This window comes from Lepidothrix coronata, unplaced genomic scaffold (genome assembly GCF_001604755.1).
Source record: "Lepidothrix coronata isolate B3197 unplaced genomic scaffold, Lepidothrix_coronata-1.0 Scaffold30, whole genome shotgun sequence".
Taxonomy (NCBI): Eukaryota; Metazoa; Chordata; class Aves; order Passeriformes; family Pipridae; genus Lepidothrix; species Lepidothrix coronata.
In genome coordinates this window covers 883630-906270 of record NW_016690210.1, presented here as the reverse complement: position 1 = coordinate 906270, position 22641 = coordinate 883630, and the positions used below count along the sequence as shown (strand labels likewise).

The window sequence follows — 22641 nt, the reverse complement described above, 5'->3', positions numbered from 1 at the left end:
CTTTATGATCCTGTTGTGAAAAGCCAAATGAGAAACCCTGGAATTGTTGAATACAGGTTTGGAAACTGTGTTTGAGAAAGCTATGGACCATCATTTGACAGTCTGAAGGATAACAGCAGATATTCTTGGAGGAACTGCTGGAGAAAATGTGATTTCTGGACAATGTTGAAAGCATCAGGGTTATTTAGTTGTAAAAAGATAAGGGTACTGGTGGGGAAAGGAATGATAAAACTTCATGTAGATTAAAGGCTAGTGCAAAGATCAAGGTAATTATCTATTCCCCATGTTTCTAAGAGCCTGGAAAAGAAGCTATGGCCTTAAAGTGCAGCAGGAAACTTGAGCTAGATTACAAGAAAAGATTTCTAACCATAAGATTAAGCAATGGGATAGGTTGTGCAGCCTAGGGAGTTGCAAAATCTCTTTTTATAGTAAGTCTTCAAAATCAGGTTGGAAAAACATCTTTTTGAAAAGGAGCAGATACAGTTGAACCTGGTTTAAAGAAGAAACAGAGACTTGGGTGAACTCTCAGGGTCCTTTACATGATGCTATGGCCATATTTTCTACCTAAATTAACAGTGAAAACACACTTGCTACTCTAGGTTGTTGTTTGGGAAACAGAGATTACTTGGAAAACTGTTAGAAACGTTTTTTTAATTTTTTATAAAGCAACCTTTATCCAAGGCTGGGTTAAAAAAAAAAAACACAACAAACAAAGCAACAAAGAAAAGAAACAATCAAAAATAAAAGCCAGAGGCATCAGAATCAATGCACATTACCTATTTAATTGTGCTTTAAAGGAGTCAGAAATGCCAGAAGATGGCATCCTGCTTCAAAGTGTGTGAAGGAATGCACACCAGCAGAGCTGAAGTTGCATCAGAGGAAATTGATGTTCCCTGCAGTGGCTGTTCCTCAGCATATCTTGCCGTTGCCTGGTTTGGGAAGTAGATTGACTGCATCCTGATAGAGGACTTGGATTTCATTTCATTTCATTCTTCACAGCCCTTGCTGGCTTTTTAGAGATTGATCTCTGCCTGTCCTTTCTGGACAGTGAGCTAAAGATGGAAAAAAAATTAACCCATCATCTATAAGCTGAAGAAAAATAGTGGTTAGGAGAAAAAAATCCCTTGAGCAAGCATGTTACTGCTCCTGAGACAGAACTGCAGCACATGTTTTATACTGGCACATGCACAGACCAGTATGTGACAAGGTGACATTCCTTTAAAATATTTCTTATTTCAATTGTTTAATCTTCCCTCTGCTGACAAAGCTGCCTTTTTTCTCCTTGTGTAATCAAAGTCTCTGGCATGTTAGTCTAATTGAAATGACAGGCAAAAGTTTAAAGGAAAATCGATTCTTTGTCACTGGTGCATCCCCAAGTGTTTAAAAGGGAATGTGAGCTGAGGAAACAGAAGATGTATGTTAACCAGTTAGAAACTAAACTCTTCTTCTATAGCAGTTTGTTTTAAGAAAATGAGAATCATTTATTTAGTGAAGCTACATTTACCAGGTTCAATTAATAAATTAATTCTGAGAATAATTGATTTTACGTTGGGAATAGCTATAGATGCAAATGTGTGACTGATGCTGGTTCTCTGGGGGTGAAAGAAAGGAATTGAAGACAAGGCATTTAAAAGCTAAATCTGTGATTCTTCCATCTTTGGAGTTTCAGGGAGAGAGAGCTCCTCTATTTTGAGACAATTTTGCCACGGCAGAGGGGAGCAGGGCAGTGAGGCATTTCAAGCAGGAGATTGGCTGTATTAGGAGTGGCTTTCAAAGACAGCCATGTGTCCCTTTCATAAAGCACAGGAATCATGGGGAAACCAGTGTAAATTTAACTGGTCTGATGTTTGCTGGAATGAAAGTGAGCAAAGAGGAATTCTGTGATGTTCAGCTGTTCCTAAATGCTGCATCCATAGGTGGTTTAGAAGTAACCTGTACCACATAACTGCATTAATGAGTGGAGCCCAAGTGCCAGAGACAGCCTGGCCTGCTTGACTTTCAAATTAACCCTAGGAAATGCTGCCTCATGAATATTAAAATTCAGCCTCCTGTGCCATGATCAATACATTAATTTTTATGTACGACCTCACAAAGATCCAGCCTGTCAAGCTACGGGCATTTGTCCAATATTCCTGTATAAATGTCAAGACAGATGGTTCTCAAAACCTGCTGCAGTATTTCACATAATAATAGGAGTGTCTGGCTGCACTGACCTCTTCATATCAGAAGTGGGAACCCAGGCAAATGCCTGTTAAATGGGACAAGCTGACTTGGCATTTTGACAAGGAAAGGAGCAATGAGATGAGCTAGAATATAAGGCAAGGTCCCCATTTGGGCTTGTGCTTAGCCTGGGTAACTTAGCAGGAGAAAACCAGTCTTCCCAGAAAAGTTAGTAACCATGGAATAAACAGAATGTGTTCTTGTAGAAGCCTTTGCATGGTCTCTGAAGGGGGTCTGGCTCAGGTACAGATGTCTTCAGTCTAGATTTCCCAAGTGAGATGAGATGAGATGAGATGAGATGAGATGAGATGAGATGAGATGAGATGAGATGAGATGAGATGAGATGAGATGAGATGAGATGAACTCCCCTCTTCCCCTGGCTGTAGGAGATGCCAGCTCAAGAACAGAGAAGTGCACTGACCCATTCAGTAGCTGAAACTCTACCAATTCACACTGGAGAGGTGTTTAATGATACCTCAGAAACATCCCCTGTTTATTTGGAATTCACTTTGAAGGACTACATATTCCAATATTTTCAGGTCAATGTGCCTTTTGAAATGCTAATCAGATGGAATTGGCCTTTACCACAAGCAGATTATTTGTATATCAAAGAGATTCCTTGCACACTTTCTGTCAGTCTGAACCAAGTTTAGATTACAGCGATGCACTATTTTTAATGCTGATTCCTCGTAAAATCTTCTTTTCTACGTCATTAACGTTCTAATTATTTTTAGCCGGGTGATAGTTAGCTGTTACCATGCTCAGCATTGCACAGGGAAGTGAGTATTATTCATTCTAATGCTTCATTTCCCCTCTATTTTTACGTACCAGGATCACAAAGCCCGTATCAGAAATAAAAGTGGCTGTATTGAGCAGCGTTGAGGTTTGCCTTCTCCTCCACCAAGCCTCCTGTGGAGGGATGTGCTGAGGTACACAAAGCCACATTCCCTGCAGGAATCTATATGTTTCTCCAGGCTTTTCCTTGCACAGGTTGCTCCAAGGAGGCTGCAGAGCCTCTCACAGACGAGCAGGTACTGCAGAGCAGCTGCTCCGCTTCGCCGCAGCCCCGCGGCCGAGGCACTTGAGTGACAGTGTGACAATAGACTGAACTGGCATTTCTTCCAGCACTTGTCCTTCCCTGCTAATGCAGCTAACTGGCTGAGATGACCTTCAGCTGGGAGCCTTTGAATGGAAGTAATTCTGTGCCTGTACAAAACTAGACATGTGGGGGAAGTTTGAACAGTGAACAGAACACGGTTTTTATTTCTTGGTTCGCCCCACTGCTGAAGGAATAAGCCACCAAAGCCAAGAATAAGGAACACCAAAGCTTCTAGTAGACATATCTCAACTAGTAAACTCCAGATTTCACAGCAGATGCAGGACTGAATCCTCTGTTGGGAAAGTTTTGTGTAGATGCAAATCAGAAGCAGCAGTTCTGCTTTGTCAGAACTCTTGATGGTAAAATCCAGTCAAATGTGTTCCCTTCGATTGTTTATCCAACCCTGTAAAAATAAACAGGCACATAAAAGTCCTAATCTGAATACAAGCAACCTGTAAACAAGACATAGGCCCAAATTCACTGAATATAAATGGATTGCAACAAGTTATTGTGCCTGCTCAGTTTATAGCCGTGTGCCATCTGTTTGCAGCCATTGATCTTCAGGAGAACCCTGAAGTAACAGCCTTTGTAGCACTCAGCTTAGCAGGCATTGTCCAAACGCTGTTTATTTTAGTCTGGAAACATTTGTCTCTCCCACCACAGGTAATCAGCGAGTTTGAAGCCTCTCCCGACTCATTTTCCTACAGAATCCCCAACCTGAGCCGGAATCGGCAGTACAGCGTCTGGGTGGTGGCGGTGACCGCCGCGGGCAGAGGCAACAGCAGCGAGATCATCACGGTGGAGCCGCTGGCCAAAGGTACAGTGACGGCCCTGCTCGGAGCCAGGCAGGGCTTGGCAGTGCTAATTGCTGTGATAATTGGCACGTGGCCTCTCCGCGCCTCTCCGCTCACCGAGGGCGCAATTTGTCAGCGGAGAACTTCGGTTCTCTCTCCAAAAGTGACAACTCTCAGCTTTTGCTGGAGTCAGCAGAGAGAGGGTGACGTGCTCCTCTGGGGGGGGTAACTCGTCCTACCTTCCTTAGAAGGAAGCGTGTTGCTTTTTTTGGAGCAATTTTTATCTTCTTTTGTGGGCTACAGAGGGTTTGCACATGATATCTCTCCCCCTCTGTTTCTTTCTCTTGCTGTACAAGGTAACTTCTTTATCATTCCTTTCCTTAGTTATATCTCTTGTGTACCCCACAAGTACCATCTTCTGTATGAAATGGTTTGATTAACATGTCTGAACTCTGAACAATTGTTCTCTACTTGCATTAGCTTTGAAGTTTGCTGCTTCTATTTCAGATGTGATGAAGGGATAATGTGCCTCAAATCTTGCATATTTATTTCCAGCTGTACTGGTTGTTCTATTAAAAGGTAGTGCTTGGGCCTATGAATTCTGCCTTACCTGTTCTGTGAGATGTGATGCCTGCAATATTATAGTACCTTAGATTTGAAAATAGACAGGAAAGTGAGAAGAGTCCCATCATATTTATTCTCTGTGTGAGGTTTTCAGACCGATGTCTTTTCCCCACTCAACTTGGTACCATCACAGCCTGTGCCATTATGAGCAGAGTAATTCACAGACCCCAAAAGCTGCAAAAATTTAATTGACTTTGCAGTTTTACATGCCTGCTAATTCTTCACTCATGTGTCTAATGATGTAGAAATGTTAAAGAAAGTTTCTAGTGCATTATGAGGAGAGATATTTTCTAAAAAACAGCTTTGCAGAATTTCAGCCTTGTGCCACCAACATGAAGGCACTTTCTGCATGGAAGAGCAAGCAACCTCACCGTGGGAAATTTTGCACTCCTGCCAGTCTGAGTGGGAGATCACCAGTTTGATGGTGGTAGATTAACTATCTGAGCTTTATCCTGGGCTGCATCCCAAGCACTGTGGGCAGCAAGTGAGGGGGGGATTCTGCCCCTCTGTCCCCTCAGGTGAGACCACACCTGCAGAGCTGCTCCAGCCCTGGGGAACAGCACAGGAAGGACATGGAGCTGTTGGAAAGAGTCCAGAGGAGGCACCAAGATGATCCGAGGGATGGAGCAGCTCTGCTGTGAGGAAAAGCTGGGAGAGCTGGGATTGTTCAGCCTGGGGAAGAGAAGGCTCTGGGATTTTTGTAGGGTTTTTTTCCGTCAATTAAGGAGAGTCACCTTCTTTGTGGTGCTTTTTGTACAGCTTTTCAGACAATTCTTTCTCTTAGTAGCTACACAGTGTTAGTGGAATGACCAGAAGGGTGTCTGAAAGGCCATGGAAAGTCCAAAGGATCTGAAAAATCTGGAGCTTTTCCACTGTTGACTTACTTGTAGGATAACTGCACACTGCACTGTGAACATCAGTATGACCAAAGTTGAGATCTTAGAAGAGGGATGAGGGGTAATAAAGGACATCAGTGAAGGAATATTTTGAATAAACATCTTAGGGAAACAGGGCAAAGGTCTCAGTGTGCTCCTCTTTTTAGTCCAGGTGTCACCTGTGTGGAATGGATGTGTGGTGATGAAATTTTAAAAAAAAAGGAAATAAAAATACATGTAAAAATAGATGCTTGAATAAAAATAAAACCAATCAACCATCAAAATGGTGCAATACTAATAGGCTGAGGCTGCAGGCAAACCCTACACAAAATGCACTAGAATTTCTCTCTTTCCATTCCCTGTGCATTTAAAGAAAGAGGGAGGTGTTCAAAGATGAACACAGATCAGTGCAGACCCTGCAGGTGCCAAGATTCTTAACCCCTGCTCGTGAGGAATTGCGGGATGCAGCTGCTCTCTGCCAAAAAACTGAGAAGTTGCAACTTGACCCACATGTACTTAAACTGATCCAGCTTACCAGAATTAATTCTGCTCCTCTGAAGCTTATGTAACATAATCCATGATGACAAATAAGTGAACTTAAAAATAACTTCTATGAAAAGACAACATGACTTTAAAGAAAAATAATTAATTACTTCAATATAGACAGGTCAGTCTGAACAAGACTTTATTTCAAAGGACAGTAGAATGCATCCAGTCAACCTTAGAGCTTGCAGTGGTACTCCAATATAAAGTCTGCATTAGATGATGCTCAGGAAAAGCCTCTTACATGCACTTAGGACTGAAAAAGTGGTGAATAATCCATTTGTGGAGGCTTTGATGGGCACTAGGAATACTAGTAGATAGCAATTTTATGAACTTTGGATGCAGCTGGGTTAGAAATTATTGTATCATGTGCAAGACTTCCTTTATGAATGCATCACAGGGCTTTTTAGAGAGCTGGGAGGAGGTGCTGATCAGTGACAAGGGCAGTGGATGCACAGTGAAGAAGGATGGGCAGAGCTAATAGTCTCCAAGACCTTTCTCACCCCCCAGTTTGTCTGAAGCAAACAGCACATCACAGGGTTAGAAGCAGTAATAGCCTGATTTTGCCACGAGTTCCCAATGCTAAAACATCCTGTGGGCCTTTGTTTTGAAGTTGTTTGCTTCTTTTTTTGCTCCTCTTACTGCACAGTAACTGTCCAAGTAATGATACCATCCTGACAGCTAATGAGAGTTAACTCTGAATTGAATTATGTCAACTTAATTATAACCCCTTTAAGAACTCCTTTGAGAACAATGAGAATGTCTAGATAGGGGTTTGATGTGAAATGGATAGTCCAATTTAAATGAAAGCTTAATTCAAGTTAACATTTCTTTCTTTCTTTGGTGCCTTCATTTCTCAGAACAGATTGTTATTCTCTGTAATTAACTGACAGAAATAATAAAGAAAAAACCCAACAAACAGAAAATAATCACGGCAATGAAAGTTCAGTCTGGAAGTAAAGCTCTGCCCCTGCCCCTCAAATTACACTTCATTGTTGACTTGAAAGACGTGGGTTGAGCCTATCAAATATATTCAAAAGACATAAAACCTTGCATGCACCTTGTTCCTCTTATTTACTGGCCATGACTGATGGAGAATGACATTTGCTGGCAACATGATGATAACAGATCTAGACCCATGGCAATCTGATCCTCTGGGGAGAACTCTCTGACTTCAGTGTTGAGTTTTCCCTCTTCTTTTAGACTACTTGAGCATAAATTTTGAACAGATTTCCCCCTTAGTCTATGCTGATTTGTTTGTTTAATGTTTTTAAAAAACATGCGGGGCTCACGTGATAATAACATACCTCAGTGGTCTGTTCCTTTAATGGTTCTTCAGACTGGAATCCACAGGATATCACAACCATAAAACCATGGAATGTTTAGGTTGGAAGGGACCTTAAAGATCATCTCATTCCTGCCTCCCTGAGAGGAGAAACTTCCACTATCCCAGGTTGCTCCAAGCCCCATCCAGCCTGGCCCTGAACACTTCAAGGGATGGAACAGGTTGTCATAGCTGTTGTTCAGTTTGCCTTTAAAATGCAGTTGTGTCCTCTGGATAAAAAAAAAAAAAACACCCAAAAAACTGTGTTACAGCCTCTTGCAAAGAATTCCTGCCCATTTCTATTTCTATGACAGTAAATGTAGGCTATAGGATTTGTAATTTAAGCAAACAAACCTGCAAAAAACCTCATTAGCATAAGGGAGTGCACTGTTCTGTGAAGGCACCTCTTTCTCTTCAAATAATGATTGGGTAATTTGCAAAAAATAAGGACAGACACAGCCCCAATCCAGTGCCATGCCATCAAATTTAAGGCTGGAGAGAAGTCTGTAGGCATGTGGGTGGCTTTGACAACAGAGGTGAACCCTTAAACTCTGCAGCTGAATTGCTCACGTGCTTCCCAAAACTCCCTTTGCTCAAAAGGGAGAGGTCTGTGAGATTCCAGGCATTTTTACCTCATGAATGCCTGTTGGAGTTTCAAACCCGTTGCTTTTAGATGGATTTCACTTGGCATTTATTTCGTTTCTAGCTTTCTTTGTGTACCTTTTAGCAGTCTCAGGACATTATTAGAAGTCAAGCTACAAAGAAAATTGGACTTGAAAATTATCATGATCTCTTATAAAAGCACTCAGTGCATGAAAGGAATAAGATAATCCGTAGAAACCTGTGGATACTTTCACAGGAATAGTGCACTGTGCGTTTGGAATCAGCACTTCTGGGTTATGACCTGTCATTTTACCACTTAATCTTCTTTGAGCTTTATGTTATTTCCACCCATCACAGCAAAACCAGGATGTTGAAAACCATTGTTGCACTTTCAATTTCTAATGTCCAACCTTTGACTTAAAGGAAGAATTCACTTTGAAAGAACTATTAAAAGCAAAGGGATAACACAGCTTGCCACCAGTGGTGCCATGTTGTGCTGAAGGTTTCAGCAGGATCCCTGTATTCCACATGCTTTGTCCCACAGGAACTGGCAGCAGTTGGAAATAGCTGGATATTTCAAGAAACACTGAGGAGGTGGGAAGGCCAGGGAGGATATAATTAATAGTTAATTTTAAATGAGTTTTCAGGCTTGACTTTTCAGAGGAATTTTGCATGGAATGGGGAGTTCAAGCAGTCCAGAGGTTCCAGATGTGTTTTGTAGATAGGCAGAGCTGACAACATCTCCTGCTGCTTTTTAAAGATGGTGTGAGCACCGTGAGGCATCTCCTGCCACAAGAACCAGGCACCACTGAAGGCAGTTGAGCCTTTTAACACTTGAGCAGAGTCAGGATTTCACTGTGTGTGTCTCTGAGTGCACTGAGCATTTTTTTTGTGTGAGTTCCTTTGGTTAATGAGCCCATGGCTTATGGCAGTACAAGCCTCTGTAAATCTTTCCTAGGGGACGAGGCCTTAGGAATGCCCTGGTGGAAAACCAGGCAGATTCATGAGGCTTTAATGACTGACCAGTGTCTTTGAGTCACTTTGGTGTTTAACTTTTCCAGGGCAGCACTTTCCTTCCAGGGTTAATTATCAGAGTTTCTGGAAGGAGGGAACCAGGTATCTTCAGCTGCTGTTGAGCCAGGACAGGACATATCCATGCTTGACCCTTCAGAAAATAATGTTGTCCCATTACCACTTTGTCTGTTACCTAAATTTTTAAACAGCTACTTTTGTTTTCAGTCAAAATTCTGACCAGAGAAAAATCTCTCTAGAAGCTTGGTCTTCAACAGTGTGAGAAGAGAGCACAGGCAATACAGCCCAAACTGATCATATAATCTATGAAATCTTTTCTTTTTATGAATATCTCAAGTCCCATTGCAGCCTACTCAAGTAATTTTGCTTAATTTTTCAAGGCCTGTTCTTTTATGCATGATTTTTTTTTCTTCAAGATTAACCATCCCAGTTATATTTGAAGCTGGGTCTCATTTTCATGTTTTTCTAATTGGTGCAAAATGGATTATTAAGTATAAATTCTGATCAGTGTGCATGGCTGAAGTAGATCAAGCCTAAAAATACAGTATTTTGTCTATGTGTAGTCAGTATGTGCCTTTAAAATGTTTATTTAGAGGCAAACAGCAAATCTATTTCTATCAAGGATCATTCTTAAGTAATAAATGAACCTCTAACACAGCCTCAGTGTTCTTCTGTATTATAAACTAAAACTACAGGACTGATACTTTTCTTGATATATTTTGGTGATCTGAGAGCTGACACAAATTAAACTGACTGAAGAGTTTGTTCATATTTGTGGACTTCAGGTAGACTCTGCAATGTATTAACCTGTACATACCTGAAGGTTTACTTTGCTTTATAACAAAACTGTGGTAGCAGTTATGTGTCAATAATGTAGTTTCTGTAAGACACCTGTCTGTTGTGGACACTCCTTGCTGAGAGTTTGGAGAGAAGCATCCATTGGACATAATTTTCATCTGTAATTTCTGCTATGAAATATATAAAAGTCAGTAAAGATGACAAATAACTGGATTTGCTCTTTTTCTCTGCAAAGACTATTCAGTTCTGTCCCTTAACTGTCTTTCAGTTACTTTCCTTCCAAATACTGAAGCTGATATTTGTGCTTGAATAAATAGACAATATTATGAGTTAAAATGAATTAGTTTCCTAAAAGCACCACTTGAAACGGATTAGTTTGCTTTTCCACCTTTAATTCTGAGTGTCTGTATTTCCCTTCTAAGGGCTGTATGAATGGACACCTCACTCCAGTCTTTCTTGCTCTCTCTCTCTCTCTCTCCCCCCCAGCTCCTGCCAGGATTTTGACCTTCAGCGGCACAGTGACGACTCCCTGGATGAAGGACATTGTTCTCCCTTGCAAAGCCGTGGGGGACCCAGCTCCAACAGTCAAATGGATGAAGGATAGGTAACCAGCAACTAAATGTATAGCTCTGATAAAGCCCATTTCCTTAAAATCCTGAGGGTTGTGATGTGGGCACTTGAATGTGGTCACAGTAGATGAGGAGTTTAGAAATCCCTTGAACTAATTGGCTGTGGTGATTACAAGGTATCAAAAGCAGAAGAATAATGGAGAAAGGCTAAAGGAAAACATTCAAAATGTAAAACCTTGGAGTCTGTTTTGTTTTACCTTCGGGCAGACAGGATGGTTTTATTCTGAGAAAGCAAAATGCCCGATACGCTGATCCCTGCTGAGGTGTGTCAGTATGTCTTGCCCAGATTTCATTTTTCGTTATTCTCTTTTCAGCTCTGGTTTCACAGTTTGACAGAGTCACTGAGAGGCACACCTGGACAACAATTTTCATCCAGGCACGGTGTAAGCAGTGATACTGCAGTGCTGTGAAACCATCGTGGGCATTGATACAAATAGCTATTATTTTATAAAGGATGAACTTTGCAGCCAGGAGCTGATTTACTCTTATTTTGGCACTTCTATGAAACAGCATGTGGTTAAGGAAGGAGTGAATTTCCATTTTCACTCAAATTTGGGCCAGATAATGTGAATTTTTAAAGCAAACAGCGAGTGTTTCCCAACAGAAAATATTCCTTTGCTCTCATTAAAGAGAACGTACCAACTCCCCCCCCCCTTTTTCTTTCTTCCCGTTCTTAGTTGCTTCAAAAAAAAATCCAATCCTGACTAATTTTGATTGTAACTTCTTTAATGTATGCACTTTGTTTCCTGTGAGGTAGTAACGGGACACCCAGTCTAGTGATGATTGATGGGCGAAGGAGCATCTTCAGCAACGGGAGCTTTGTCATCCGGACTGTGAAGGCAGAAGACTCTGGATACTACAGCTGTGTGGCCAGTAACAACTGGGGATCAGATGAAATCATTTTGAATTTGCAGGTACAAGGTAAGGCTGTTTGATCCACCTCGTAATTGTTACCGCGACTATTGACTGCTACGTGTTGGTAATGCAAAGTGTGGGTAAAATATTAATATGAATGTGTGTTAATGCCTATCTAATTCTTCTAAATTAATAAATAAAATATTATGCAGGTGAGTCTGACTCAGCCATAAACATTTTATGATCTAGCAAGAGGTGCTTTTGGTGGAAAAATTCACACGCTTGCAGTTAAGTCTCTTTGTGAGTTTTTGTAGGATTGACAACAATCTTCTAGTTCTTCGCTCAGAAAGTAACAGATTATACCTTCTCCTTACAAAGATTACATGTATTGTTGAAATATTACAAAATTCAGAAAGACCTGAAGGCCTTTACTTCAGCTTCTGAGAAGCTCTCAACAGAAATTTGCCCCTGTACTGAGACCTTGGACAGAAACTTCGTTATGGAGGAGCAGAATTTTATTGATGGTGGATATGAGGAAGCATTTAAAATGAAACATCAGTACACCTGCAACTAATGCATATCACCAGCTGCTTTTTATGTGCATGTTGAAATACCTGAAGTGCGTCCATGATGGTGTTGATCCATATAAAAGCATGACCACAACAGGAAGGAGGCAGAGAAAACACTGTCAAATGGAAACCTTATATTTATATTTCATTAAGTACTTCTGTAATTGTATATCTTTGCTGTTATTGAACTGCAGTCACTAAAAGCAAGTCAATATTATTTCCCTGAGGGACAGAGAAAGAGTGGCATTTAATATGTGGGACCACCATTTTTTGTAGATAGGGTGAAGCTGTGATGGAAGGCTTTACAATAAATCTTTCCCAGTGCAGTATGTGCAGTCTCTCTCCATGGAGTCAGCCAAGTCAGTCAGAATAACAGAACAAATCCATCTCACACAGAGAATTTTCCTTCAGAGTATAAACTGTCTGTTTGGTTTTCTTCAGCACTGTTGGACCCTGTGAGGGCAGCAAAATGAACTACTCTCTGAACTAGTCTACAGCTGCAAACCAGCAGCCTCTGATTTATATCAGCATTCAAATTATTTTGCAACCTGCTGACTTGAGCATGAGCTCCCTGGCTTTCCATCCCAGTTCTTCATCCTTCTCCCTGATGGACACTGTCCGTTCCTCACTTCTTGTTCTTAAGGCAGCAAAGCTCCATTTTGTCTGTGTTTCTGAGGAGCTTGGAGGTCTCTAAATCACACGTGTTCAGAAGATACTTGAGTGATGTGTTAGCAAATGTTGACCCTCCAGGGCTCCAATAAATTTTCTCCCAGCTCTTTAAAGTTTCACCTGCCATTCTTTTCAAACATCAGCCTCCATGGCCTCACTGCTTTTGTGCCATGGTTCTGGTTACCTCATCTCTACAACAGGGCCAGCTAAAGATTCAGGCAGAAGTCTAAGATGACCTCCCCATAACTAGTGTATGATCATATTGGCACATGACAGAGTTGTCAAGGTGAAAAGAAAGCTGGTTGCTTTGCCACTCCCTGTCCCTGAGCTCTGGAAACCCAGCCACTCTACACTGGTGCAGTTTGGGATTACAGTTTGGGATTACTTAGCCCGAACCTAAACTGTCATAGTTTATAGTCCCATTTCCAGTCTCAATTCCCTGTCCCATTTACCAGTTCCAGTTTTTCTTATCCTGGGCAACCTACTGGGATGTGGCATGGCTCTTTCTCTGCCTTTTCATGCTGGAGTTTCATAGAATCATGGAATGGTTTAGGCTGGAAGTTACCTTAAAGATCACCCAGTTCCAACCCCCCTGCCATGGGCAGGGACACCTTCCCCTAGACCAGGTTACTCAATCTCTCCTCCAACCTGTGTGGAAGTGAGTTTTCTCTGAAGGAAGATGGGAGGTGAGACTTCTGTCTTATGCCTGTGTTCAGTCAGGAGCTGGTCCTGAGAACCACACATAAGAACCTGGTTCTTATATCCCACAGATTAAACACAGGTATAATGTTTATAGAGAGCAGCAGAACTGAAGTGTTTCCAGCCTTCGCTGATAAAACTGTGTCTTCTTTATACCAATAACCTCAGTGCTGTAGAAGAGGTTGTGGATCTGCCTCCAATCACAGATCTAACTATGCTGCCTACTTGAGTGGCAGAAACTCATTATACACCCTTCTCTTTTTATTTTTTGCCATAATGGCCTGCAAATACAGGTACAAGTGGGTCATCATTTGCAACTCCACATCTGTTTCCTGCCACTAAAATTTCAGCTTCCCCCTAAAACAGATATGAAAAATAATGAAAATGAATGGCTGGGTAGCTCATATGCTATTTAGGTCTGACAGGACAGATATGAAAAAAAATCAGAGAAGAACAAAGGTTAGGAATTGAAAGACAAAATTGTGTAGAAAATTAAATGTAAAAAATGAGAGCTTGTCTGCTCTTGTTTAAACCAAGGGTGTCAGCTAAACAGACACTTTGACATAAATCATTTGCTTTTTTTGCAACACAAACCAGTTATTTGATAAATGACTGTGAGAAGTGATTAAGATCACGTCTAATCATTTGATTGCATTTTCTATTTTTAACTATTTTCCCATCTAGTTCCACCAGACCAGCCAAGACTCACTGTATCCAAAACTACATCTTCCTCTATCACTCTTTCCTGGATACCTGGAGACAATGGTGGCAGTTCTATCCGAGGTAATATAATTCAGGTTAATTGCTACTTCTTACTACATTCTCATATGTTGATAGGATTAGTATATAATTATGAATGGCTAAAAAAACCAGAAAAACCAAGCAATCTGTATTGCTGTCAAGTCTTAATGTGCTCTATCACCGTGATAACAGCTTTCAGTAAATTGCAGTTTGTCTTTGTGGTGGTTTATTCACACATTTAATCACTTTCTTTCAGCTGTTATGACAGTTACTCTATCTGATTTCCCAGGCATGTAATCTCCAACCACTCATTTCCGAGGGTCCAGGTTCATCATCTGGTTGTTGCTGATTGAAGGGTGCTTAGAAATATCTATCCCTTTCTTTTCCCTTTGAAGCGATCACAAAAATGGTATTTAAGCTGTTTATAAGTATGGGGAAAAATGCATTGCCTATCTTTTAGTCAGGGGGGAGCTTTATGTCTTCCTGCAAATGGGACTTTCCCAGTTTTGTTAGGTCTTTAAAATGACTCTTGGGATTGATTACCTGAAGAATCTGTGGTTTGTGTCCGGCTCATCGCCGCTGTCTGTGCTTTTCCTCCAGGTTATATTTTGCAGTACTCTGAAGATAACAGTGAGCAGTGGGGCAGTTTTCCCATTAGCCCCAGTGAGAGATCCTACAGGCTGGAAACACTCAAATGTGGCACTTGGTACAAATTCACTCTGACTGCCCAGAACGGGGTGGGGCCGGGACGCATCAGTGAGATCATCGAGGCCAAGACACTCGGAAAAGGTACGTGGATTTCCATCCCCTAAAGCTCTGGCATCCTGCTGCAGGTCTTGGTTTGATGAGAAGACAGGCTTGGATATTTAATATTTCTGGCTTTGGAAGCATTTCCAGTTGTGTCCATGCTGTGAGAGAAGAGGCTGTCCCTGCAGGGCTTTAAGCTCGTCCTGGCTGACGTTCTATCCTTATTTCTCCAGTAATTTTTTTTCTAAGATGGGTTGGGTGATATTTGGTCAGAGGGTGTCTCCCCTGCCATGGGATATAGCAATTCCAACTGCTTTATTGCCACGAAGAAATTGTTTCTTCTCTTCTTATAAAAGTTCAGGGGGTTATTTGGAAGCTGAAAGAAGACAGGGAATAAATTTATGTATAGAGGAAACGGGGCCAATGTTTTACTTCTCCTCCAAGCTGGTATTGCAGGAGCCATGCAAATAGCATCCTTTGAGCAGGATCAGTGTCAAAAATAAAGGAAAAGTTTACATCAAGTTCTGCAAGGCAAAACAACCAAAATCTGTGAAATTCTTATTTAGCTCAGCACTGGGTCTCTTGGTCCTGGTTGCCGAGGGAAGTTCCACACTGGAAATATGTGTCAGAACTACGAGCAAATTTGGCTACAGACCCACTTAAAGGGGCACTTTAACACAAGATAGTGCAGTAGTTTTGCATAATGCTCTGAAGGTCACCTCTTCTTGCGTCTCTTCGCCAGTTGTAAGAAACACTCTCTTTTGGTAGAAGTTTCACAGTAAAAATAGTTTATTTTGGTAGGAATGTCAGCCCTTCTCCATGCTCTCCATCACACCAGTGCTGTTGCAGAGTGGGTGTGAGTGGCAGGACTTGCTGAAGCTCAGAGGAGACTGAAACTCAGCTGCAAATGTCCTGAGATTCTGAGATTGTCGTGGTCAGGGAGAATCATCTGCTGACCTTAAAGCAAAGGGACACTTGGAGAAGTAGAATTTGAGGGTTTTTTATTTTCATTAGATGTTTCTTTTCGCATGAGATGTAAAATTTAAACATGCTTCAGATAACATCTGAATCGTAGAATTGTTTAGATTGGAAAAGATCTTTAAGATCATTGGTTCATGAGAAGGCAGATCTCCCTTTTGAGTTTCTCTAGGATTTTATATAAATAAATTTTTATATAAATGTCTGGAAACTACCTGTGTAACAGTTATGGACTGAACAGGTACTGTGTGATTTAGAAGGCTGAGATCACTCTCCTTCATATTAAAGCTCCAGAAGCATCTCTATCCTAAGCTGTTAACAGGGACAATTTGAAGTAGTTCATAACACATGGCAGGAATTACAAGTTTCATTTAGATTCCTATAGAGTTCAGAAAAGATTATCTTTTCGTACAAGAATGCCAAAAGTACCCCTATTTGGAAAAGTTATGCTTCATTATAGAAAATAAAATACACATTACAGATAATTTTCACTACATTAGGTGTAACTTCCAATAGTAAAGATACTTGGTTTGCTGAACAGTTTGCAATAATACTTTTAAATACTCTGCAGCAGTATTTAATTTAAATTACACTTGTTGATGATCTCCCTTGTCCATCTGCTGTTGCTGTTTCAATTCTTAGGTGCCATTTTGACTGTCATTACTCCTGTCTTATGTAGAACTGCCAAAAAAACTTTAATCATAAACCATCATCTGAGCCCAAAGTGTGACAAGGAAATAAAAATGTCATTCCCTTTCTGAATGGAAACATTTTAACTCAGAAGTGCAAAATTCAAAATATATATTATTTTCATATATGTCATGTGCAATGTTAGCATATAATTATTTTTAATCGCTGTTCTTTTCTTGCAAGTTCTTAAAATTTGTCATTTTTGGCAAATGAAAGTTTCTATACTTGCAAAAAAGCCTTGTTCAAAAGCCACTTCAAAAGAAGACTGGAGCATCAGTGGACAATCTTCAAGTGCATTTGCCTTTTGTAGTATTTTTGGAGGAAGTTTTGAACTCTTTCTTTTTTTTTCATGGCAGTGAGCAGGGGCATTTATTGCTATGAAGTGTCTGCACTAGATTTACAAACCATGCCAGACCATGCAAACCAGCAAGTCAGGTCCATCTGGAGATGTATGGATATTTTTTTTCACTTGTAGATTTGGAAATCTGAGTTTGTGAGTCTGGCACATAAGTGTGAAAAAAACATTTAAGAAGGAGGAGTGGGAGAAGTTAAATATATAGCTACTGAGTTCAAGATAAAGTTAAAAGCGTCCTAGAAGTTATTCTCTCAACTTTATAATTTAAGAACCCTTTGTCTGTAATATTTAAGCATTTCACTTGAATTATACCATTGCTTCCAGAGCCACAGTTTTCCAAGGAGCAAGAGCTCTTTGCCAGTATCAACACCACACGAGTGAAGCTGAACCTGATAGGCTGGAATGATGGGGGCTGTCCCATCACCTCCTTCACCCTGGAGTACCGGCCCTTTGGGACAACGGTCTGGACAACGGCTCAGAGGACATCCCTGTCCAAGTCCTACATCCTGTATGACCTCCAGGAGGCAACCTGGTACGAGCTGCAGATGAGAGTGTGCAACAGTGCTGGCTGTGCAGAGAAACAAGCCAAATTTGCAACACTCAATTACGATGGCAGTAAGTATTTGATTTTATTTACGTCTCACAGACTGTTTTACTCAAGTTTCATAAGTTCAACCTTCCTATTTTTTAATTTATTTTTTTTCTCACCTTCCATTTTTTCCCCTCGTAAACCCCATTTTAAATCTGCTAGCCGTGCTGTCAGAGAGGCTAAGGTCTCAAGGATGTAAAATGTCTCCTGATTTCATGGCAATGGGCTGCCAGGCAGAGAAGAGGAATTGTTTATTTGTCGTCACTGCGGAAAAGCTCCGGCACCGAAGTCAATCAGCCATAAGACACGTAATCATAGGACACTAAGTGTCATTAGTTCCAGTGGTTACAGAGCCACTTGCTGGTAATTCATGCATCTCTTCCATGAAATTTTTGTCTCCCACACGATTGGTTCCTGCAGCCATTCAGGGGGTGTGTGGCCTCCTCGATATTCCGTGCCACAGTGTCCTTGTGACACTGCCCAAAACCCATTATGTGACACAACGGAGCTTGTCTTCCGGGAAAGCCTCTGGAAAGCATCTTCCAAGGGCAAAGCAATGGCAGTGCTTTACAGACAGGGGAGAGTGAAGCTAATGGCCATGACAGATGGCTCGGTCATGCCCGGCAGCAGGGCACAGGGGAAGCAGGCGTTGTTGCATCCTGCCCTTCTGCCAGGGGTTACTGCCCACCCTTCAAAAACCGGGACAGGAGGGCAAGAGCAAACATGCCAGCTTGTCAGTCACCCCAGCTCATCTCCTGGCAGGCTTGTGGAAAGGGAGGGTGGCACATGTGTGCTCCCGGTGGCTCTGCGGTGGGAGATGCCTGTACCCCTGGCAGGAAGGCAGCACAGATGGCTCCAGATGGCATTCCCGTGAATTGCTCCAGCGTGAATTGCCAGAGCTTTTCTGGAGACATCCAGTGTAAAAATCTTGCTGTGTTGCCAGGGATATTGTGCTGTGTTGTGCAACCACTTGGCGACATCTGTACTGTTAAATTAACCAACAGAACCAGTGAGCAGGTTCAAGCAAGAGCTGATGGTTGTCCAGTGACAGCACCAAGCTGGTAATTGTTCATAACTCTGTGTCGGTAACACATCTCCCTGGCACAGATTTGTCCCATCACTCCTCATGTACAGCTCAGGGCAGAGCATGGGCCGCTCCCAGTCAGAAATGTGGGATGTGACTCAGGCAGGGTTTAAACCTCAGCATCTTAAGCCATTACATCTTACATCATTCCATCTATATGATTGGGGCACACAAGCCATACCTTAAAATGAGATTGTATGAAAATGCAGGTCCAGAGCCTTAGTTCCCACTGATAGCACTGAAATCAGATGTATTCTTGCAGTGATCTGATTTCAAATGTTGTCAGGCTCTGCTTTTTGATTGAATGATGATACCTACCTTGGTTTCACACACTGTGACCACACACCCTTTGATTTTTTTGATGTTACTGTACGGCATCTTTAAAAGAGAGAAAACGAAACAGTGAAAACTATTTGTAGCATTAAATTTCCTGGGCCACTGCTTCTGGTCAGCTGGAAAATTTCTCATTTATGATGTTTCTGGTTTTATTTGTCAGACATGCTTTGCCAGGACTATATTGTGCCTTAGAGAGGCAGTGTGATCTCAAATACTGACCCCAAGGTTAAGAGGGGCAAAAACGGATGGAAAAGCAAATTTCAGTTTTCAGATTTTCTAAATTTGTTACCTTTGCTGCAGAATGGAAATGATAAACTGGTTGTTATTATCATCACTATTGAAAATTAAGATAGTCTATTCCCACATAAGGGATTTCGTGTAAATATTTCAGTCCTTCTAAACCAAAAGTTGTCCCTACAGTTCCCTGTTCATTTTTTCCTTGGTAAACTGCATAGGCTTAAGGAGCTTCAGGGTTGGAAAATTGTGTATTATTATAAATCAACATTTCCTATCAATACTTCACGCAGGGATTTTTTGCTTTCAGGGAGAGGGAGTTTTTTGTTTGCAGGAAACATGGCAGTGGAAACTTCTCAGCCAGCTCCACTTTTGAGTGTTACCCCCACCACTACCTTTGATTCATCCTGTGATGTGAGATTAGCCCCTTCCAGCTTCCAGGGGTCCCAGCTGCCCTTGGGATAAAGCAGATACAAGGATAGTACTTTGGAGATTAGGTAATATGGTGTATGGAAGTTCTAGGATACCGAAAGATGAGGACAAACTCAGGAGCTTTAGCTGCCTTAGCATAAAGCCTTTGTAAACTCCGCAGAAATCCTTGAGTTACGTGGTGTTTGGGTCACTTTGGGCTGCAGGAGCTGATTGCTGCCTGTGGCAGAGCTCCTGAGAAATATCCTGGCTGAGCATCCTTCACCTGAAATCTCTCCGTGGGAAATCAGGTCAAAGGGTTAATGACGACTTTGTGCTCCCTCTGTTCGTGGGTATTTCGCCTCACAGATTTCCTGACCTCCCTGCCCCTTGTTTTTTGGAACACTTGCACTCCTGGAGGAGATATTTTTAGCAGCCTAGTGTGTAGCACTGCAAAGGAGCTTCCCTCAGCTACTCAGTAGCCCTGACATTAAATCAGATCAGCTCCATGGCTGCTCTAACTATGCTAATTGATTCCAGCCCACCAAGGGACTTCCCACCGTGAAGAGCAGTGAGGACAGGGGAAAACACTTAGATTAGTAGTCCTGAATTCACGAGGTGCAGTGGGAGATGCTGGAAGGGCTGTAACAAAGGGGAAAATGGGGTCAGAGACATTCCAATTACAACTTCCAGGAAGCACCAATCAGGTGAGTTGACCTGGAAAACAAAACAAACCCTCTCAGTTTGTCTGGGACTTAGTTCTGAGGACTTTGGCTATTCCACTCCCAGCCAGCACCCAGGATGCCAATAAATGTTGCTATCCATGGAGAGCAGGATTAGTTTTTGCTAATTCCTAATACAATTGCTGAAAAGCCAGAAATGGATAATGGGAAGGTTATATAAACCTACAGCATGATTTTTAATTAAGCTTTAACTGCCTGGATATAAACGTTATGAGGTTTACATTTTACTTGGAAGAGGTATGGATAATGATAATCACATACCTAAACACTTAAGGTTTAGCTGAAATTAAGGCCACTCATAATTTGATTTTCATCGAAGTATTAAGGAAAGCAAGATGTAATTTTAGGCAATCTTGAACCCTTTAGCCAGAGATCTGTGTGACTGTAATTCAGAGAAAACTTTGGCCTCTTAGTATTCATGAGGGTTTAGGAGAATTTGGAGACAGTTATTAGTATTACCTTCAGGAGCTTGAAGTTTCATCTAATAATTTTATTTGCCTTGAGAGTAGTGCAAAAACTGAATCTCAGTTGAAAAAATCCTGCTGTGTGTTTATACCAAAAAATGGAAAATTGGAAAGAAAAAAAAAAAAAAGAAAATTATGGGGAAGAACTGCAAAGGAACAGTAGAAAAATATTCAAAATGCAATTGTAAGAAAACAAATTTTCCATAGTACTTGATAAAGGTTTGGGTGGTTGTAGCTTTTCTTTTAATCTTCGTCTCTTTAGGGAGCTGCTCTACGCTTTATATGCAACTCAGATAGATCTGAAAAAAACCCCATGACTTAGGATTCTGCATTTTCACTGTGGTTCTGGCACTCACATTGTACTGCATCATATCCCAGTTTTTTATTCTGATGCTGTATGGGACATAACGAGATATATCACTTAATGCAGCAATTAAAATGTAAAAAAGGATGTGCCTGTTTTTCTCTGTCACCCTCCTCTCCTTTCAGCAAGTAAGGAGCCCCTTTTATATCTCAGTAGCCAGTTAAAATTTAATAGCTTCCATCCAAAGTCATCACAGTTCACAATACTTGCGTGTTCCTACCCATTCCAAACAAATATGCATTTTATAGCTCATTTGTGGTTGCATTCAGCAGTTTAATAGTAATCAGGAAATGAGGGAGAAGTCTTCCATGACTAAACAGCCTTCCCCAGAAAGCCCTGCATTCTTCTCACGTCCTTCAGAGGTAAAGGAAAAGAGAATTGAAAAGTTCAAGTATTATATATCACCAGGAAGCCAGGTATATTCAAAATGCAAATATGTCCCAGAGTGAAAAAGTGAGCTGCCTGCCAGTAGTTGGTAGATTCATTTCCCTGGTTTCCCTCTCAAAATTTGATTGTTTCTCTCCAGCATTACCCTCCTGTTTTACTGATGAGTTTAATGTCAGACAGTCTTTAGCAGATTAGTATCAGCTTGGCCATCTGAATTTCAGATCCCTGCCACTGCTGCACCCCTAGACTTGATGTAAGAATGTTTCCCTGCAAAGGATCGGTCTGATGTGTGTGGCACAAAATGAGCTTTGTCAAATACCAAGAAAAGCCCAGCAGAAGTGCTGCAGCAGTGCTATTTTCCCAAAGTAAGGAGTAATATATAGGCAGGAATTCTGACACCTCTTACAGGTCTGTAATGATTTAATAGGACTCAAAATTAATCATAGTATTTGACTGCTTAACGGGCATGGTTGTGCTTAATCAATTAATGCAATTCTTCTTGATTTCTGATAATCTCTGAGTCTCTGCAATCAGTACCTGTTATCAGTGTGCCTGGGTATGTGTGCATGGCCATTAGACACACAAATCATCCACCCCAAACAGAAACATCCTTATTAACGTTCTGCAGACAGCTGGAGCACATGACCTGCCTTACTCCCTGCGAACTCAACCTTTTGTCTTCGTTAATAGGCCTCTAATATCATGACACTGTTTCCAGGTACAATCCCTCCACTCATTAAGTCAGTTGTGCAGAGTGAGGAAGGGCTGGCAACCAACGAAGGGCTAAAGATGCTGGTGACCATCTCCTGTATCTTGGTTGGGGTCTTGCTGCTCTTTGTGATGCTGCTGGTCGTGAGGAGGAGGAGGAGGGAGCAGAGGCTGAAGCGGCTGCGAGGTAAGAGGAGATCTGTGGCGCTCATTTCCACATACACACAGTCCCTGAACGTGAAAGTACAAGTGACCAAACTGTTCAATCCCCAGCTGGCACCATTTTCCTGCAATATCTAATAGACATGAGGTGACAAAGCGTGTCTGTTTTCTACAGAGATTCCTTCTTTGTCATTTGGTACTAAGCTTCTATAAGAATAATTAATGTTTTCATTGTTATTATGGGAAAAGAAAATAATTCTCGTGTGCTGGTGTTTGTTTATTTCCCTTTTTTTTTTTTTTTTTTTGGGTTTTTTTTTC

At 41.4% G+C, this 22641-nt stretch overlaps 1 protein-coding gene across 1 annotated transcript in view; it reads left to right on the top strand.

The window, feature by feature from the left end:
• The window catches only part of DSCAM (DS cell adhesion molecule), a 442855-nt gene that overhangs the window by 380455 nt on the left and 39759 nt on the right, over nucleotides 1-22641 (top strand). Inside the window, exons 21-27 of the mRNA XM_017810914.1 lie at nucleotides 3983-4136; nucleotides 10399-10516; nucleotides 11299-11462; nucleotides 14018-14116; nucleotides 14675-14863; nucleotides 17169-17459; nucleotides 22172-22348. Of these exons, the coding sequence (XP_017666403.1) occupies nucleotides 3983-4136; nucleotides 10399-10516; nucleotides 11299-11462; nucleotides 14018-14116; nucleotides 14675-14863; nucleotides 17169-17459; nucleotides 22172-22348 (1192 nt within the window). The remainder of the gene's footprint in view (nucleotides 1-3982; nucleotides 4137-10398; nucleotides 10517-11298; nucleotides 11463-14017; nucleotides 14117-14674; nucleotides 14864-17168; nucleotides 17460-22171; nucleotides 22349-22641) is intronic.